General features: G+C 42.4%; 2 protein-coding genes across 2 annotated transcripts; both read left to right on the forward strand.

The window, feature by feature from the left end:
• Nucleotides 1-5,696: 5,696 nt before the first annotated feature.
• On the forward strand, nucleotides 5,697-6,835 carry LOC309405207 (serum amyloid A protein-like; the record flags this gene model as incomplete). The annotated part of the gene is made up of 3 exons (XM_081999921.1): nucleotides 5,697-5,790; nucleotides 6,109-6,247; nucleotides 6,694-6,835. The coding sequence occupies 3 exons, from the start codon at nucleotides 5,697-5,699 to the stop codon at nucleotides 6,833-6,835; spliced, it is 375 nt and encodes a 124-aa protein (XP_081856047.1).
• A 480-nt stretch (nucleotides 6,836-7,315) lies between these two features.
• Nucleotides 7,316-17,166, forward strand: SAAL1 (serum amyloid A like 1; the record flags this gene model as incomplete). The annotated part of the gene is made up of 12 exons (XM_082000293.1): nucleotides 7,316-7,429; nucleotides 7,698-7,811; nucleotides 9,084-9,167; nucleotides 11,549-11,628; nucleotides 12,020-12,079; nucleotides 12,341-12,456; nucleotides 13,532-13,715; nucleotides 13,992-14,074; nucleotides 14,215-14,442; nucleotides 15,248-15,444; nucleotides 15,975-16,067; nucleotides 16,641-17,166. The coding sequence occupies 12 exons, from the start codon at nucleotides 7,316-7,318 to the stop codon at nucleotides 16,731-16,733; spliced, it is 1,446 nt and encodes a 481-aa protein (XP_081856419.1). The 3' UTR covers nucleotides 16,734-17,166.
• Nucleotides 17,167-19,685: the final 2,519 nt, after the last annotated feature.

Below are 19,685 nucleotides of genomic sequence, written 5' to 3' on the forward strand. Positions count from 1 at the left end.
CTTTCCTATTGTTCTGTTGCTTGTTACTTGGGAGAAGAGACAGACTCTCACCTTGCTACAACCTCTTTTCAGGTAGTTGTAAAGAGTGAGAAGGTCTCCCCTCAGCTTCCTTTTCTCTAGGCTAAGCAACCCCAGTTCCCTCAGCTTCTCCTCACAAGACTTGTGCTTGAGACCCTTCATTGGACAGTTTCATTGCCCTTCTTTGGACACATTCCAGCACCTCAGTGCCTTGTAGTGAGGGGACCAAAACTGAACACAGTATTCCAGGTTTGGCCTCACCAGGGACAAGTACCGGGACATAATCACTTACCTAGTCCTGCTGGCCACACTATTTCTGATATAGGCCAGGATGCTGTTGGCTGCCTTGGCTACCTGGGCACACTGCTGGCTCATATTCAGCTGGCTGTTGACCAACACCGCCAGGTTCTTTTCCACCAGGCAGCGTTACAGCCATTCTTCCCCAAGCCTGTAGCGTTGCATGGGGTGGTTGTGATCCAAGTGCAGGACCCAGCACTTGGCCTTGTTGAACCTCATGCAGCTGGCCTCAACCCATTGATCCAGCCTGTCCAGATCCCTCTGTAGAGCCTTCTTACCCTCCGGCAGATCAACACTCCCACCCAACTTGGTGTTGTCTGCAGACTTACTGAGGGAGCACTCAATCCCCTCATACAGATCATTGATAAAGATATTAAACATAACTGGCCCAAATACTGAGCACTGGAGAATGCTGCTTGTGACTGGCCACCAACTGGATTTAACTCTGTTCACCAAAACTCTGGGCCCAGCCATCCAGCCAGTTTTTTACCCAGCGAAGAGTACACCCATCCAAGCCATGAGCAGCCAGTATCTCCAGGAGTATGCTGTGGGAAACAGTATCTGTCAAAGACTTTACTAAAGTCCATGTAAACTTTGGTAAATCCACAATGAATTTTGGCATTTTGGAAAGTGAGAGGATGATGTCTCTTATTAAAATAATCTTTCTAAAAGCTGAAGGCTTAGATCAGTATTTTTAGATAGATGCTATTGAGAAAGAAGTCTTTTTACATATCTGCTAGAACATGATGATTCATAAAATCACTTGGATTTTATTTCTCATTTACAGAACTATGCTTTGTACCAGCTCCATTTCTGCACCTAATACATCTTTGAACAAATTTCTTTTTAGGCTTCTAGTTTTGGCCCTCTTCACTGTCAGATTCTCACATTTTTAGGAGAAGGCCACTGCATCCGGTCAATACTTGGTTTTTACAAATGTCATGTAAACAAAAAACTAATGCATGCATTGGAACTAAATTTTATTAAAATCCATAATTTTGTCATGAAATGACTTGAAAGTACTTCTTTATAAAGCATCTTTTTATGTAGTCTTGCAGGACTTGTGCTGCACAATAATGCTTTTATTTTCCTCAAAATAGAACTTAGGAATACAACTTACAGACTTTGAGAGGTGCAGTCTGACTATTCAATCTCAATTGCAAGAAAGACTTCATTGTGTAAACTTGGTTACTTCACTAGAGGAAGTGTTACAGGGAGACAATTAGCAGTAGGCTTTCATCTGTTAATAGTGTTGCTTCTGGAAAAGCCAATACAGAACTACTTCTAAAAAAGAAAACTTGAAATCTTTTGGGGTTTAGATTTTGACATTGGAAACAGCACAGATCCATCTATCGGAAACACCCCATGCTCTTACAGTAAGACTTGGGATAGGAGCCAGGCACCTGCAGTGTGTAGTAAGGTTACACAAATCAGATGATGTTGGGGCCTGTTCTCTTACCTGCCAAATGAGCATGCTGCTACCTCAGTGGCTGTTGGACTTAACTCCATTCCATGCACTGTGTGAATGTAGTTCAGCTTTAGCTAAGTACTCATGTTGCCCTCCTTAGAGGAAGCTGGCAGGCTTTCCAAGAATGTACCTAGCTTATCCCTGTATGTAATGGTTCCACTTTATTTGCTCTGTATTTTGTGTACACAGCAGTCTCCTCCTTAATTCTGCGGGGTTTTTGTACACTTGGTTAACTTCGAGTGAGGGTTGGGGCTTTTTTCATGTTTGGTTTGGTTTGGTTTTTTTTAATAATAAATCATAACTTACCATTCAGAGCTCTATTTTAAAATTTGTCAGAATAGTTGCATAGCTAACATAATGGGCAGCGTTTGTTCAAATTTGGTGTCTTAAAGTGAGCTTGTGTTGATGATTTCAACTAACTTGGCTGTCAATAAAGAGTAAGACTTTACCCTCTGAAGAAGAATTGGACAGTTGCTGTTTCCTATTCTTGAGACGCCTGTTTTCGTCTCATATGGGTAAGGTGAAGGGACTGTGAAATGAAATGGTCTTCTGTTTAGAAGTTACAGTTGTAGAGAGCAATGCCCTCATCTCAAAACTACAGTCCCTACCAGCTCTTGTCAGCCAGCAAAGCATACACCACTGCTAGTTTAAGCCAGCCTGTGCTGGAGCAGATGAGCTGCAGCTCATTTTTCACCAAAACAGTGACTGACTGTTGGTGGAGGGGACCCTTGAAAAGCAGAGGTGAATAAAGAGGGCTTTGTCCAGAGCAACTTTAAATAGAAGTTTGTGTTGGTTTTGGTGGTGGTGGTGGTGTTTTTTTTTTAAAAGAACATATACAAGCTTCATACCTGACTCAAAACATTATTCCACTGTTAGAATCAATGGGGAAAACAATTTTAAGATAAACATCTGTATGTGCAATCTGTTTGTTGAAGAGGGGCCAAGTTTATAGTCGTTCTACATGTCTATAAGCTGAGGCCAGTGCTAGTAAATATTCCATACAGCAGCATGGTAAAACTCCTGAAGTGAATTATTGCCCATGTAAACTTAGATAAGGTGCTATGACTTCCCAGAATAAGCAACAACTGCATTTCTTTTTGTGCCTAAGCTGGGAATTCACCTCATCCCCGTTCTTAATCAGATTTACTTAAAGATTGCAAAATGCCTACATTGCAAAATGTTTGCAGAATTTAGTTTGCATTTATAGATATTCAGAATTAAAGGGCAACCAGTTTGAGTTTGCTTTTTATCTTGAGTATATCAGAATGTACAAACCCAGAAAATGGTCTCACAGGTGCCCCTATATGTGTTGTGTTTACTTAGTGTGCACACACAGCCCATGTTTTAGTGCTAGGCCAGAAAGGAATATTGCATTCAAACCCTTCTGCATGCTCAGAGGCAGCTTGCCTATTTCTGTTGCAAAAGCAACAGTTTTGGCTGCAGCTTGTTTCTGTGGACCAAGGGCTGTGACCCAGAAAGCAGGCCAAGATGATACGGGAAAACAGTGCTCAGGCTCTTACCTACTGAAGTGCAATGCTGGTGCTTTATCTAAGTTACCGTAGGGAGCTCCAGCATTGTTGTCACTGCTACTGCCCTTGTTGTTGGAGACAAGTCAAGGGGATGCAATCCAAGATCTTCTAAAGATCCCCTCCAGCACATACGTTCTTGCAATTATCCTCATGTTTGTCATGTGAAAATTTTGTTTTGGAGCAAATATGAATTACATCACACCACATCGGAAGACTCTGAAGTATCCTCTATGGTCCAAAAATGTCTGAGCTCTTGTAAGGAAAAGTTCCTTAAGTCAGTTTTGAAGGCAATGCTCTCTTCTAGGTCCGTGGGCAACATGGCATGTGCATTAGTGAGCCTGTACCCCAACTTACAGGAATAATTTTCCTTTTTTTTTTTTTTTTAAATCAAAACCAAAAAGGTGACAGACAGGGCTACCTGCAGCCAGCAGAGAAGGCACTTGAGTTGATGTGTACTGTAGGGGTGTTAAGTCATCACTAGGACATGAACACAGTTGCAGCAAAACACAGCACTCCAGTGTCTACAATAACTGAGCTGTAACACTGTTAAGCATCGAGTTCATGGGTGGCAGGGGACAAAATTATGTGTCTGGCCCCCTGCTTTTTGCAAGGTTTCCTTGTCCATTGGGTTAGGTTTTGGATTCTTGTCTCAGATTATTCCATTCAGAAATACAGTGTACTAGAGAATATCTGTCCTGCCACTCCAGGCCTGTCTGTGGAAAATGTCTCTTCTTCCTTTAAGCTAAATTCTTGTTTGAAGTCCAGTGATGCCAAGGAAGTTATCTGCTGGCACTTTATTAGCTCAGTTTGTTATTGCACCTCTTTTACCTCGTGCCTCTGCCCTTCAGCTCCAGCGGCTAATTGTTTAAAGTGACAGTTGTGAATGGGGCAACTACACATAACTCTTCTGCAGAGAATTAAAAAAAGCTCGCTTAGACTTGTTAAGGCATGTATAAGACCGCTTAACAGGGAGACATTCTGCACACTCATTCTACAGTGCAACTGTAGTTACTTCAACCTTTTCTGCAGGGAAAACAGTTTTATCAGTTGTTAACCAAGTTCCCTTGCAAGCAGCAAGCAGGCTCCTAAGCCGAGAGAGCACAGTGGATACTCAAACTGTGAACCATGCCAATAGGACCTGACATTTAATATGTCGATCTTAAAATCCAGCAGAGTTGTGGCTGTATGGATCTGAACTTCCCCTTAGGTAAAATGTTTACCGCTGCCTCAAAAACTCTCCTTAGTTTAGGTCACTTGATCCCCACTGAGCCACTGTTGTAGCAGGATGGCTGGAAGTCCCTTGAGAAGGATCTGTGAGAGCAAGCAAAGGCAGGATGAACCATTCAGACCTTCCTTACTGGCGGTGTGTGTGCACGCAGTCTCTTCAAGCATTACCAGCAGGGACATAGGTGTTTGCAGTTTGCTTTGCAGTGGAGTTAAGAGCAACACAATGCTTTCTACTCCATCAACTCTGGGATCCATCTTGTCATCCCAGCACACATGGGAATGTCAGTTAGCACTGCACATTCCTGCAGCCATTCTGGTAGCACAGCTGACTCTTCCTTGTACACAGACACAGACCCAACCTTGTGCTTCAACATACAGTGCAGATGATCAGGCACCTTCTCCTCCAAGCTCTGTCCAGCACAAGAGCCAGACATAAGTGTCACCCTTAAGACAACTGTAACATTTCAAGCACATGGAACACTTCAATCTTCAAGGCAGTTTCTTAGCCTGCTTGAGGAGCAAATAGTCCCTTGGACAGCTGAAGAAGCACCACATAGTTTCTGCAAAATTGTGTAACAAGAGCTATGAACTTTCAGGAAGGACAAGGACAGGCTTACCGTAATGATATCTGTGTTGGAAGTGGAGTGGTGGTGGGGAATTCCCAGCCATGGGAATTGGATTCCTTTCCAATTTCCTCTTTGGAGGGGTTTGAATTGCTTATAAATACCTTCTCTGGGTCTGAGGGCACACAAGACAAGCTCCATCTTCTTTGGCTTTGCCTTTCTGCAGTGGTGAGTGATATTCTGAATTTGTGAGCTATATGCAGTGTTTTTAGCTGATATTTGGGAACAGGACTAATGCTTTAGCATGTGGGGCTTCTCTGTACTTGTGATAGGAGCACCAGGGAATGCTAAAATGCAAGTTTCTCATGTCCATCTGCCTCTGTTGCGGAGTCCTTAGCTGAGCTTGTGGTCGCACAGAGGGCATAAGTCCTTGTCAGGGGAGAAGCAGATTCCTGGGCTAGCCATCAACGCTGGAGCAGCTGCCCAGGCACAGCTATGGGTGTAATGGATGTCAGCAGTCTCTCAAGAGGTGCTCCAGAACTGTTCATCTCTCCAATTGTCTCACAGCTCCGTGTCAGGCTTGGGCCGGGAACCATGAGGCTGTGTGTCTGCGTTGTGTTGCTCTCCTTTATACTATGTGCAAGTGCTGACCTGTCGCCAGGACGATTTGCCTGGGATGCAATGGGAGGTAAGATGCTGTTACCACAGACTTTTCTCTTAGGAGTCCCTTCCCTGAGCGCAGGTTACCAGCAGTCAATGGATGCAGTCCTTGGAGCTGGAAGGTCTGCAGCTCCACATGAGAGACCCTGCTGGTTTCTGCTGCTGGAAGAGGGCCTTCATCAACCCCCGCAGGCCCTTTCCATGGGTACACCCCCATGCAAAGACCGATGTGGAGAAGTGCCTCTCTCTGTTACTGGTCCTTGGACCTTTCAGCTCCTGGCTGAAATGGTATTTAATTGTCTCCAGGATGATGCTTTAAAGTCAACATAATCTCTGTTTTCTTCAGGGGCATGGGATATGTTCAGAGCATACTGGGACATGCGTGAGGCAAATTATAAAGGTGCCGACAAATATTTCCATGCTCGTGGGAATTATGATGCTGCCCAAAGAGGACCTGGCGGTGCTTGGGCAGCCAAAGTGATCAGGTAATGGAGCATATTTGGCTTGTTAACAGTGAGTTACTTGGGATCCAGGCATTCCAGTTAGAGTGAAGTCCTTTTTGACTTTTATTCAGCTTTTGACCTAGAAGGACACTGGAGGGCAGGGGAAGCAGTTAATGTCTGAGCAGCCTGTCTCTATAGGAATGGTGCCTCTCCTCCCACATAAGCATGAGTCTTTCTTCTTGTCCTCCAGAGAAGGCAGATTCCTTGCCTCTGCATTTCTGGTAATAAGGAACTCTCTTTCCTTGCTGGCTTGTCACCTGACATAACAGTTATGGATTCCACTGTGGTTCCCAGACAAGGACAGAGTATGTGCTTGCATCTCACTTTGAGAAGTCCTGTGGAAAAGCTAGTTTTACATGAGTGAGGGAAGCAACACAAAGTGGAGTTACATGCTGGTTGGTTCAGGTGGCCCTTTTTCTTCCTGCTAGTGATGCCCGGGAAAAATGGCAAAGCGACACGAGTGGCAGAGGTGCAGAAGACACCCGAGCTGACCAAGAGGCGAATGCGTGGGGCAGAAACGGCGGGGATCCCAACCGCTACAGACCTGCGGGCCTTCCCGACAAGTACTAACGCTGCCCCCCTGGAGGCCATCTCTGCTCCCCTGTTACACCTTTTCTGTGCAGCCGAATAAAGAAATTCTCCTGAAAACTGCCCCTCCTCGCTGCTGGCTGTGCTTCTGGGGCGGGGACTTCGAGTCAGCGCTGGCTTCGAGGGAAGAAGGATGCTCCGGTGGGCGGGCACTCCCTCTGCAGGGCGATGTCAGGGCATTACAGAGGCCACCGGCGCTGCCAAGGGGCGGTGGGGGGTGTCTTCATCGGCTGCCCTGGGAGCCCGGGGGCTGCTTTCCGCGGAGCGGGCGGCGGCGGTCGAGGGCCGGGGTCACAGGACCCCCGCTACCGCCGTTCGCTGGCGTCGGCCTACGGCGGCTGTTGGGCGGTGGCCTCCCGGCACCCCGCCCCAGCAGGGGGCGCTGTGGGGCGTCGCCTGGCCGCCGCTCTGGCCACCGCCCCGTTGGCGCCGCCGGGGTTGTGGCGGGGCTGCAGGGCCGCCATGGACCGTAACCCCTCGCCGCCCTCCAGCGAGACGGAGGAGGAGGGTGATGCGGTGGGGAACACGGTGTACAGCAAACACTGGCTGTTCAGCATCCTCACCCGCCTCATCGAGGTGCGGGCCTGGGGCCTGGGGGCGGGGCAATGGCGCCGTGAGGGGAGAGGCCGGCGGGCCCGATGACGGTCAGCGTCTGGCGGGTGCGGTGCGACCATTACCGGGGGCGCGGGGGACACACGACACACCGGTTTCCTAGTGGTGTGGCTGTTTTTTAAACTGACTGAAGTGATAGGTCGTTGTTAGTGTTTCATGGCGTTTCTCGGTCGTAGCTCGCGTACCGCCGTACCCCCCGCGTGTGCTACCCCCCGCTTCCATGTTCTGTCAGGTCATTAGCCCCGAGAAGACGGAAACCACCGTGAGCCCCGAAGAAATCCAGACGGAGCTGGATGAAGAGATGGAGAATGACATTTGCAAAGTGTGGGACATGTCGATGGATGAGGTAGGAGTGATGTGCGGGAGTTAAACTTTGAGGGTGGTTCACAGCTACAGGCGGCTTCTGTGTCAGAATCCTTCTGGAAGTAGGAGAAGGCACAGAATTATACGGGGTTGGTCAGCTTTCTGATTTTGATGGTATTGATTATTCTCTGTTTGGCGGACAGTGTGCTGTGAGTCATTAGGCAGGGCGGGTGTGGTGGATTGGCATCAAGCAGGCCCATCATGAAGGCTGCTTTTCAAGATGAGCAAGTATGTTGTGTGCACTCTTAAGCCCAGCACTAGTTTGCAAAAGCAGGCCTTCTGTTGTGTCGTAGCTGCTGGGGCCCCCTGCTGCTGTTTGAGGATGTTAAGCAGAAATGTGTGTGAATGTAAAAGAAACGTCGTGGTCTTCCTGACCTTCCCGCCAGGTGTCCTACAGATCGTGTGGTGCTGTTGCTTAGGATCTGCTGGCATAAATGGGGCTGCATTCCCACCTGTTGGTTTTCTGTATTATGTGCAGGAGTTGAACCAAAGCTCAGGGTTACTAGAAGACAGCACCCTCGCTGTAGCTGAAATTAACTCATGTGCATAGTCTGTATCTTGAGCAGTTGATTATGGAGATAATACTGATGCAGTCTCTAAATAGACATATTTTACTCTAGCAATTGTAGTGCATCCTGCTGGTAGGCATAATTTTGTCTGATGGATAAACAACCTTTTAAAGTTTAGCTACAGACTCACAATGGCAATGTAATGTAACTTTTTGGTGTTTTTCTCAACGTTCTCAAATGCTGGAACAAATTGTTAAGTAAGAGATACATATATTTTTTAAATTATTTTATTCCCTGGCTCTTTGTTGAGATATTTTAAATAAACATGGAAGATGTGTCCTTAGCTCCCAAATGAAGGCGAGATTTCCTCTTTTGTACAGTCTGATCAAGTGCTAATGATAATCCCTTCCCTTGTTTCTTTTTGTATGTCTGGGTGATGTCTGAAAACATGGTATTTGCGGAATTCTGACTTAGCTTCTCTGACCCCCTGACAGAGAGCAAAAGAAACTAAATGTGACTTTTTGGCTCATTGTATAGTGAATCACTGACGTTCTGAGTCACTATAGGGGCTTGCTGATCTTCTCTCATTGAAAAGCAAGGATTATTGGTATTAACTGTTGGGAAATAACTGATCTCTTGTAGCGAGTTTGACATCTCTCTGATCCAGTCATGCTGTGAGAAAAGGTTTGATTTTGTGTTTGGAAGTTATAAATGTCCATTTACTTCTCCGTTCACTTTCTCCACAGGATGTTGCTTTATTTCTTCAGGAATTCAATGCTTCTGATATATTCATGGGAGTTTTTGCCAAGTCAAAATGCCCTCGCCTTACTGTAAGTATGGGCTGTCAAAAAGTTGTCCCATATTAATAGCAATAGTAAATAGCTCTGTACATGCATTTGCAACATATCTCTTTCCCCCTCCCATTGCATGTTTGAATACATTAGGGGAACAAGAAGAAAACACAAAATCAAATTTTCACATGCTTTTTCGCAGTGTTTTTAATACAGTCTAATCAATAAGTATTTCAGTGATGCTGAAGCTGATATATGTTATTACTGATGAAGGACTAAGCTCGTCAAACCTAGTTATAAAGCTTGTTACAAAAACCACTAAAGACTGGCCTTTTTTTCTCATGACTTGTTTCATGATTACTGAACAGAAACGGTTATGGATCGGTTTTGTCAGACCTACAAAAGCGTGGTGGGTTGACCCTGGCTAGATGCCAGGTGCACACCAAGCTGCTCTATCACTCCACTCCTCAGCAGAACAGGGGGAGAAAATTATGACAAAAGGCTTGTGGGTCAAGATGAGGACAGGGAGATTACTCAGCAGTTACTGTCACAGGCAAAATAGACTCAACTTGGGGAAATTAGTTTAATTTATTATCAATCAAATCAGAGGAGGGTAGTGAGAAATAAATTAGTCTTAAACCACCTTCCCTTCATCCGTCCCTTCTTCCTGGGTTCAACTTCACTCTCAGTTTTCTCTACCTCCTCCCCTGCAGCGGTGCAGGGGGATGGGGAATGGGGGTTGTGGTCAGTTCATCACACGTTGTCTCTGCCACTCCTTCCTCCTTTGAGGGAGGACTCCTTACACTCTTCCCCTGCTCCAGGGTGGGGTCCCTCCCACGGGAGACAGTTCTTCAAACTTCTCCGACATGAGACCTTCCCACAGGCTGCAGTTCTTCAACAAACCTGCTCCAGCCTGGGCTCCTCTCTCCACGAGGCCACAGGTCCTGCCAGGAGCTTGCTCCAGTGCGGGTTTCCCATGGGGTCACAGCCTCCTTTGGGCATCCACCTGCTCTGGGGTGGCGTCCTTCACAGGCTGCAGGTGGATATCTGCTCTGCTGTGGAGCTCCATGGGCTGCAGGGGAATTTCTAATCCGGTGCCTGGAGCACTCCTCCCCCTCCTTCTTCACTGACTTTAGTGCCTGCAGAGTTGTTTCTCTCACACATTCTCATTCCTCCCTCTGGCTGCAATTTCTGTGCCCTTTTTTCCCCCCTTAACTATGACCCAGAGGTGCTACCACTGTTGCTAATGGGCTCGGCCTTGGCCAGTGACGGGTCCGTCTTGGATCTGGCTGGCATTGGCTCTGTTGGACATGGGGGACACTTCTGGCATCTTCTCACAGAAGCCACCCCTGCAGCCCTCCCAACTGCCAAAACCTTGCCATGCAAACCCTATACAAAAAGTAATCTTACTGCTTAGGAACTGTTAGACACCAATACTTAATGCTTTTTTTTTCCCTTCTCCCTTTATTTTGATGTCATTGTTTTGCAGCTTGTATTACACAATGCACTATAAGATTCAAGATGGGATTTTCAAAGATATTCATTGTTGATATAACTCCCCTTTCGCTGAAGTTACCAGATGTTTTACTTCAGGACATGAGTAGAGACACATAAGGCTTTGAAAGTTCAGTACTTTGTCTTTTGAAAGTATAACCAAAACTTGAAGTGAGAGCAAATTTGCCGTCACAGCTACTTTCTTGAAATAGCGTCTGCTGTAATTTAGCAGAGGTGATAGCGTGTTAATTATTAAGAAGATAACCTTGAGTGGCGACAGTTGATTTCCAACTTTAAATTGCTGAAAATGAGTGATTCTCAGGACATTCAGTGTTAACACCAGTCACCCGCAGAGCTCTCAGCGGTCCCATTTATAGAAGTGTGCATCCTTTTAATGATTGTCTAGGCATGAATATCCCAATGGGATGATGGGATGCACTGCTTTTAGTTTTGGGTTAGGTGGTTTTTTTTTTTTTTTTAGATTTCTGCAATCAGAAAATGCTGAAAGCTTGTATTAAGACTCCTTTCTTTTTGGAGGAAGTGAATATCCGTGAGGGTTGTACTTATGTGGTGATATTTTTGTTACTGGGACTCTTTATTGCTTTAATAATAAGGATGCCAGATTAGCTTCAAAACAGTATACGTAGAATATGCAAGCAAAGTTGATTTCAAGGTATATTTGCTTTTATAGAACACTTCAACATGTAAATATCTGATATAGTACCTGTCATGAGTATATTTTAGGCTAGTCTAATAGTGTCCTGTAGAAAAATCTGTATCTCTATCTTGAAATGGTGCATCATAAGAACTTGGAAACCAAACTGGAAAATGTCTTTGAACCTTTCTTACTTTTATCTTACGGCTGTGGAAATAAATTTGTGAACTATGTTGCAGTTGCCTCATTATACTGTGTTTTGACTTTTCAGGAAATCTGTGTGGGAATATTAGGAAATATGGCCTGTTTCCAAGACATATGCATGTCCATTAGTAAAGATGAGAATCTTGGGTAAGTGTGTATGTGCTTTATACATACATGAGTACTGCTTTTCTGGACTTGCAATCATGAAATATATGTTATAGAAGGATCTAAATTTGCCTGCCACACCTCATCTTCATTTACACCTTTTTGGCTGACCGTAGTTGTAGGAAGTGTGCAGTGAAGGAAAAAAAAGATAGAGACCACTATTTTTTTTTGTTTGTTTTTAATCACCAGTCAAGTTCTTGAATCTTTTAGTTCTAAGTTTGACAATCTTGAAACACTGGAGAGGCATGCACCATCAGGAAAAGCTGATTTTAGTCTCAGAACATGGCTGCAGCTATGAAATTAACCTTTTGATAACTTTTTTAAAAACGAAGATAGATTTTATTAACTTTTATCTTGCATTTTCTCCCTAAAGCCAAGTGTTACTGCAACGTTTGTGTGATTCAGACTCCCCAACTCTTCTGGAAACAAGCAGGTAGGACATCTCAGAAATTAATGCATCATTTGTGTAGTTCTGCTATGTTCTGAGGCCTGGGAAGAAAATTGACAAGTGGGCTCGCTATTTTATTAGCCTCTCATCCTATCCTTTTATCATTTCCACATTGTTCTGGAATTGATTTGCTGTGAGCTAGATTCCTCTTTCTGTTGCATCACTCTCATTAATTTGGATTTACACTTGTACAGCTAAAATAAATGCATTGGCTTCTAATTTGTTAAATGGGCAATTCTTGTCTAGGTTGTTGTTAACTTGCCTCTCCCAGCCTGAGGTGGCCAATGTCTGGGTTGAAAGAATCCGAGAAAACCCTTCTGTGTATGACTGTGTTTGCTTTATCATGTCCAGCTCTACAAATGGTAAGTTGCGAAAACAAGCTGGGATTTACTGGGTATTTGCGGAAAAAAAAAAAAACCTGAAGTATGCAATTTCAAAGACAAATATTTTCAGTTGGGAGTACAGAATTTCTTTAAAATAGGGTAAACTTCATGAATATAAAGAATATCAAAATAAATTTGTCCTGCCTTTGCAGGTTTATAAATATATATAAAACCAACCAGAAAAACACCCAGAGGAAGAAGAAAGCTCTGTGGGGAAATCAAAACAAGTGTAATAGAAAAAATTGTTATTTGGTGCGGTAAAGGAAAAGACATAGTCCTTTTTCAGTGAGATATATATGTAATTTTTGATCCTTGAAACAAGACCTAATTTCAATTTTTTTTCAAATCAGATATGTATTTTCCATTTTCACATACTAACTGGAAGAACGATTCAGTTACTCTGAATGGCAGCTGAATACTGCACAGGTTTGGGTATTCAGTCAGTGGTACACAAGTCTCTCTCAGCACTAGTTTGGCAAAAACTGCACTAAGCACCTAATAATGGAAATGTTTGAATAGCATTTATGTTTTACATCCACCTTATTTGTAACAGCAGTTATCACTTATCTAGGAATCCTAATAAATTAGCTTTTTCAATTTGGTTGGTGGTTGTCTTTTTTAATGGCAATGCTCAGAAATCCTGCTCCATCCAATTGAAATTGCAGATCTACTTAAGTAAAATGCAGGTTGGCAGGTGTAAGGTTAGCAGAAGAAAAATGCATATGTAGGGACAAATCTTGGAAAGTTTTACTTCAGAAGCAGAAATTACGACTTTTCAGAAATGTGAAGTCTCTTTGCGGAGTAAAGTTTCTGCTTCATAAATGGCATGATAAGGTAGAAAGGTGTCAGTGGGCTTTCCAACAGTCCCTGTTTATCAAGCTCTTAACCTGATCTGTGCCACAAAAAGGAATTAAACACAGCAACCCTTAGTAGGTTGTGTACAAAACTAATATATTTCAGCACTGAATACTTTTATATATTAGAATTTTGTGAGCTAATGTTTGCTTTTCATTTTTAGTCTTGCTGAAATTTATATGTTCTCTCTCTTATGCAGTTGAGTTGCTGGTAAAAGTGGGTGAAGTGGTGGACAAACTCTTTGATCTAGACGAAGAGCTAATGTTAAACTGGATTAAAAATGGCACTTGTCGATCTGTGGGACCATCTGTAGATGATTCCCCTGAAGAACTTCCGGATTTTAAGATTGTGCCTTGTATACTTGAAGCAGCCAAGCAAGTCCGGTATGTGAGTTTTCTTCAGTTTCATGGCTGGGGAGACTCCTTAATAACCTTGCTAAGGCCTGTGTCTGAATGTCTTGATTTCAGTGGGAGCTGCATAGTTTGACAGATCACTAGAATACATTTTCCTGTACTTACCATTTGAAATGAGTCAACTAATTTGTTAGCAAAGAGAATGGCAGTGATTGCTGATAGTCTTCTGTGTGTCCAAAACACACGTAATATAAACTCAGTAATCAGATCTTTAACTTGTCTTTGTTTTTTGTTTGTTCTCTGTAGATCAGATAATCCGGAAGGACTTGATGTTTATATGCATATTTTGCAGCTTCTGACCACGGTGGATGTGGGTATTCAGGCTATTGGTAAGACACTTGAATGGCTACATATGATGGGACCAAGAATGGCAGTAACTTCTAGATCATCAGATATTTAATGGGGAGAAACATAATTCATGGGCCTAGACTAAATTTTTTGGGTTGGTGGGTTCTGTTTCTTTCTCAAGTGCAGGCTCCTGATGGAGGAAAGGAGAGTTGGAGTTTGCTTTATGACCTCGTTTGCCATGAACTTTGCCAGCCAGACGATCCACCGATCATTGTGCAGGAGCAGAAGACTGTATTGGCCTCTATTTTATCTGTGCTGTCTGCTATGTTTGCTTCACAGACAGAACAAGAATACACCAAGATGAGGAAAAGCAAGTCGCGCTTTTTTCTGTGGGTTTTTTTGGGGGGGGGTGGGGGGGGTTGATCTTAAGTTATTTTCACAATTGGTTTTATGTATGTGGGGTGAAAGGTGGTTAATCTATTACTGTTCACTAGAGATCAATTCAGAACACAGAATTCAGTTGCTTGTTTGAATACAGTAAGACTCTTTACTGGTGACTAAAAATCACAGCTAGCTCAAAGTTCAGTTGCTGGATATCTCTGAAGAGTTACAGTAATTGAATCTCCAGATTCTGTTCAGTCTTCTCCATTGGGTAAATTAATGAAAATTGCAGAATTCATCTTTGCTAAAATATGAGGTCTTGATAGAAGTATTTTCTTCAGTAGAGGGAGATTCTGCACTTACTTAAATCCATCTTTATCATGTGTTACTTTTCGATCCATTGACAAGTCCTTAGAATTAAAAGCCTGTCTTAGAATTAAAAGCCTGTCTTGGGAATGTGAGCCAGGGTCATCTGCAGCAGAAAGGCTTCGTGTCAGTTTGGTTTATCAGATAGGATTATCTGGAAGCAAATTTAACATAGGAGCCTCTCTGAGTTACTACCAGAGGTATTTTCCTTCTTATAGTCCTTACCAGTGGTATATGCTTTTTACAGATGCGGGTTAGCTTGCAGAAAAAATGGTTTGGGTTTTCTACTATATTTCCACTTGCTTCTGTAAAACAGTCTTCGAGTGACAAAACATAACACTGTCAGAATGTACATTCCTCTAGCTTTCGTATAACATCTTGCAGTGTGTTTCAAAATTCTAATGCCTTGAAAGGATGGGGAAAAATTTTCAGTGTTAAACTTCCATTTTCTTGTTACTTTATACTAGATATGCCTCTGATTGGGAGCTTGATTCGTATCTTACAATACATGGAGGGCTGTGGGAAGAGATCTGTTGGTAACTCAAAGGAGTCTGAACAAGAAGACACTGGAAGGGCTGATATAAACGAGGAAGATTTCCATTTAAAAATTTTGAAGGATATTTGCTGTGAATTACTTTCCAATATGCTTCAAGAACTGACCAAGGTAAGAATAAACAAAATTTTAAGAGGGATTTCTGCAGGCTAGGTAACAGAAAAGACGTTACTATTAATGTGGGCATTTTTCTGTGCAAGTGAAGTTGCATACTGGAAATTCATTAAAGAATCAGAAGGTGAGTAGCATCGTGTGTGTTAGATGGCAGGAACACAGGTTTTCTGAGGTGTGTGCCTTCAGGGCCAAGATTCTGTATGATAAATTCTCTACGTGTACGTTGCCATTTCTTTTGAACACAAATTTGTTTAAGAAAAGGAAAAAATGTCAATATATAAACTCACCTTCTCAACTGGACTTTTCTTATTATGGGAACATTCAGATTAAGAGACTTGTGATGTGTGAGGTTCACATCTTTTTGTATTAGCTACGTCAGGCATTCTCTGAGAACTGTATGTTCTGGTTGTTTTACCCATTTTTGAGAACAAAAGTGCATGCTGTAGACACTGTGTGCACAATTTTGAGTTTGTTCTTTTGACAACTGTTCATAACATGCTAGTTGTATTTCTCATTTTATTTTCCAGGAAAATACATTAGAAGGACTACACCAGGGACATTTAAATGAACAGACATGTTCCTGTGCATTTCAGAACCTCTTACCTCTGTATTTCACATCGGTGAGTATATGACAAGGTCTTCAATATATCTGAAAAAATAATACTTGGGTGGCAAGATCTTTCAGAATCAGATGTAGGACAGAATTGCTCAGACACAGGTAATAAGCCATTCTAGACAGTCTTACCCTCTCTGTCTCTTCTGGCTTACGTGAGCCAGAGCTTTGCCTAGATCATCAGCTGATATAAGGGTTAAACTGTGCTGAAATGAATGGATGTCTGCAAATTTATGCTATCTGAAAATTTGTCATGTAGATTTTAATAGAATAATTATTCTAAGTGTTTTTCATAGGGAGCTTTTCTTTGTGTACTTTTAAACAATAAAATAAGAGTTTAGGGAAGGTGATAATATTTCAAAATTTAGACCAACTGAAATTGTGGGGTTTAGGAGGAAGGTATCTACTGTGGAGCATTTTCCATTATTCTTTGCAGTGGCTGCTGCTGGCTGCTGTTGGTGGGAAGGTACAGAAGTAGAAAGACCCTCTATACCAACTATAAGAATTCTGTGTTCCATGCAAGTTTGGTGTTGTTTTTTTTTTTTCTTTTTGTGTGTGTGTGTGTGCAATTTATTTCCAGGTGGAGAGTTTCCTGGAAGTTCTGCGTGAGGCTGATCAGACACTTGCTGACAATCTAGAGAAACGTTTCCCAAGCCTGAAGGTTCACGCCTAAGAATGTACATGAAATATTTTCCTTCTTTGGAATGAAGATTTTTGACTGTTTCATTACAGTGTTTCAGAAATCAAGTTTTCAGTAAATGCAGGAGAATGAGGCAATCTCCTTACCAACATGTGGCTTTTAAGAAATATTCCAGGAAGCCCTGATTAACCTAGGGTTGATCTGGTGTGCATGGGGAAGGAAATTACTGTAAATTCAGTTCTGCATCTTCCATCCTGTTTGCTCTGGTAATGAGAGACTGTTGATTTCTAATTGCTCTTGTGCAGTGTAGTTTTCTGTGAATAACTCTTGATTCTGTGCTTTTCAACTTAAGTTGAAACAGCGAAATGAACAAAATGCACTGAAGTACTTTTTTAACATGATGCTGGTTTCTTCCAAGTTGCTGTAGGCAGAAGGAAGATTGATCAGTAGGAAATCTCAAATGTCATCTGCCTAAGAACCTTCAAGCACCTGATAAAAACAGAGTTAAATTACACAGAGTTGTTTGGGGTTTGTTCCCCTGCCCCCCCCCCCCTTTTAGATCATATCAGTACCTTGAGCAGGTATTGTAACAGAAATGTTTCATCCTGCTCCTTTAAAATCTTCACACTTCTCTACATTGAAGCTTCTTCTGCACTGCTGCTCTGAGTTGTGGCATCTAGGTCCTATGTAGTTTAAAGGATTTGAGGATATGGTTGCCAATGGTCTATGCTGCAGCTTCCAACTGCTGCAGCCAGTTATCCAGAGTTAAGAGTTGTAGGGCAGGTTTGGATTTAATCCATGGCATAGTTGCAAACTTTCTGCCTTTTTAAAGCAGTCTATACTTCAGTTTAGGAATGTAACATGTATCGGATGGTCTTTCCTCATTCATGTGTCTTATGAATTATCTGTGAATGACATTAGAAATGCCTTGTTAGCCTCCATTTTCCAGGGGAGCTTAAGGTGTTAAGTCACTTGCAGTAAATTCAGTCTACAGTCTTCTAAAAATCCCCACTTTTAATTATATTGTTTTAACTGCATTACGTTTTTAGATCACGTGCCCGCATGCAGTGCAGCTAACATTTTCTGTTTTTGAAATGACAGTATAGCAACACATAGGTTTCACCATTTCTATAAATGAGAATGGAAAACAATTGATCTTTATTAGGTTTGAGATGTAAAAGAAAAAGAGAACCAGAGCATAGAGAATAACTTAATACCATATACACACATTCCCTGGCTCTCCAGGTTTTTATAGACTTCAAGTATTGTGCTGGGCCATGTTTTGTTTGCCCTGAGTTACCTTTACATGTGGTAAAATACAGTATGTGTATATGTATATAGCCTTTTATCCAAACTTCCTGTTTTCAACACCAGTGCAGTTTAACTGTTCCTTTGGGCTGCTAGCAGCATCTTAGTTGTCGGCAGGGGATTTAGAATTACAAATGTCTGACTTATGTCACCAAAAAGAATGGTTTCTATCAATTTTTGTATGCTATGTTTATTGGAGAAAATTGGTAACTGTGAATAAGATGACGGCATTTTTCATACTACTTTGACAGTTTTTCAATATTTTCTTAAACCTACAGATTTGTAATAAAGTATCTTTTTAAAGAAAATACTGTATGCTTTCCTTCATTCTAAATGTCAGTTAAATTTTTTTCTGAGCCACTGGAAATGTCTGTTACTCTCAAGTATGTAATTTGTAAGAAGAAAATCGAACCACTTCATAATGTAAATGTCCTATAAAATATGTTGTCCTTCATTGGATATTCATTTTAACTCTCTCTTGTTTTCTTTGCTTAGCCATTTTTATGGTCTGGAAGTTAATGTCTCTCTACTCCACTTGGTGACATTTTTCTGAGTTTAGTTTGTTCCCAGGTGTATCATAAATATCTTTATGATAGTCCACCATTGTTAAGAATTATTTCTCATTTTTTGTCTCAAAATTTGTTGTAGTTGTTGAAGTTTTGCAGTGTTTTTTTAATGAAATGTACAAAAAAGCTGAATCAAGATCTGTTGTTTTATTTTGTTCCTCCTTTTCAATACACAAGTATCCACTATTGGCTGATGAATTGTTAAACGTGACATTTCCAATTACAACAAATAGGTGAGATATTTAATTTCCCTGACAGGATTATTGCCTAAGTGGGATGATATCTAATGCCTGTCATGTGGTAGAAAAAATGGCCGATGCCAATAAGTGGGAAATCGGCTGGGTCCCATCCTCCCCCTCTTCTGCAATAGAAGAAGCTGTAGGAGCGTGTCCATCGTTCTTGCTTCAGCAGAATGATAATTCGAGTATGCCAGGAATTTTTATCCTTAATAAACATGGTGAAATGGAGACTGAATTCCCCCTTAGCCCCACCAAACAGCTGCTTTTGTGCAGTCTGTGCTGCATGGGTGGCACTGCTTCTGAGCAAGCAGCTGGTGCCAGATTGAAGGCAAAGTAAATGTGCAATGGTTTTGGCATTCACGTGTGGAAGAAACTGTGGCAGCGGGTGAATGATGTGTTTGGAGCTGGTGTACATGTATTTCATCGTCTTGCCAGCAGGGATCCCCCTTAGCCTGTGCTTCCTGAATGTCGTGTCGGGTTTTTTGGTTGTGTATGGGCTTTTGGATTTTTTGTTTGTTTGTTTTGTTTGTTTTGGTTCCCTCTTCTAGCCATGCTTTGACACTGACTGGCAAGCCAGGTCTCTCTGGGCTAGTTGTTTCAGAATGGATATCTACCTGTACAAGCAGGCAAGCAGCTTGCTTTCAGACCAAAGATCTGATTACCTCCATAACATCCTCCTTTGGGGAAAAAAGAGGAATATTGTCCATGCTTTGTGCAGAGCTCTGAACAAAAAGCAGGTATCTGAAGCATTGAACTAAAGTAACAGTGGTTGTGCTTGGGCAGAGCTGGATGTGAATTGTGGCGTGAGCACACCTAGAAAATAGAGGTACAAATCAGACTGGAAGGCCTTACATTAGACTTAATAGATCCAT

Source organism: Phaethon aethereus (genome assembly GCF_964289735.1).
Source record: "Phaethon aethereus genome assembly, chromosome: 5".
Lineage (NCBI taxonomy): Eukaryota > Metazoa > Chordata > Aves > Phaethontiformes > Phaethontidae > Phaethon > Phaethon aethereus.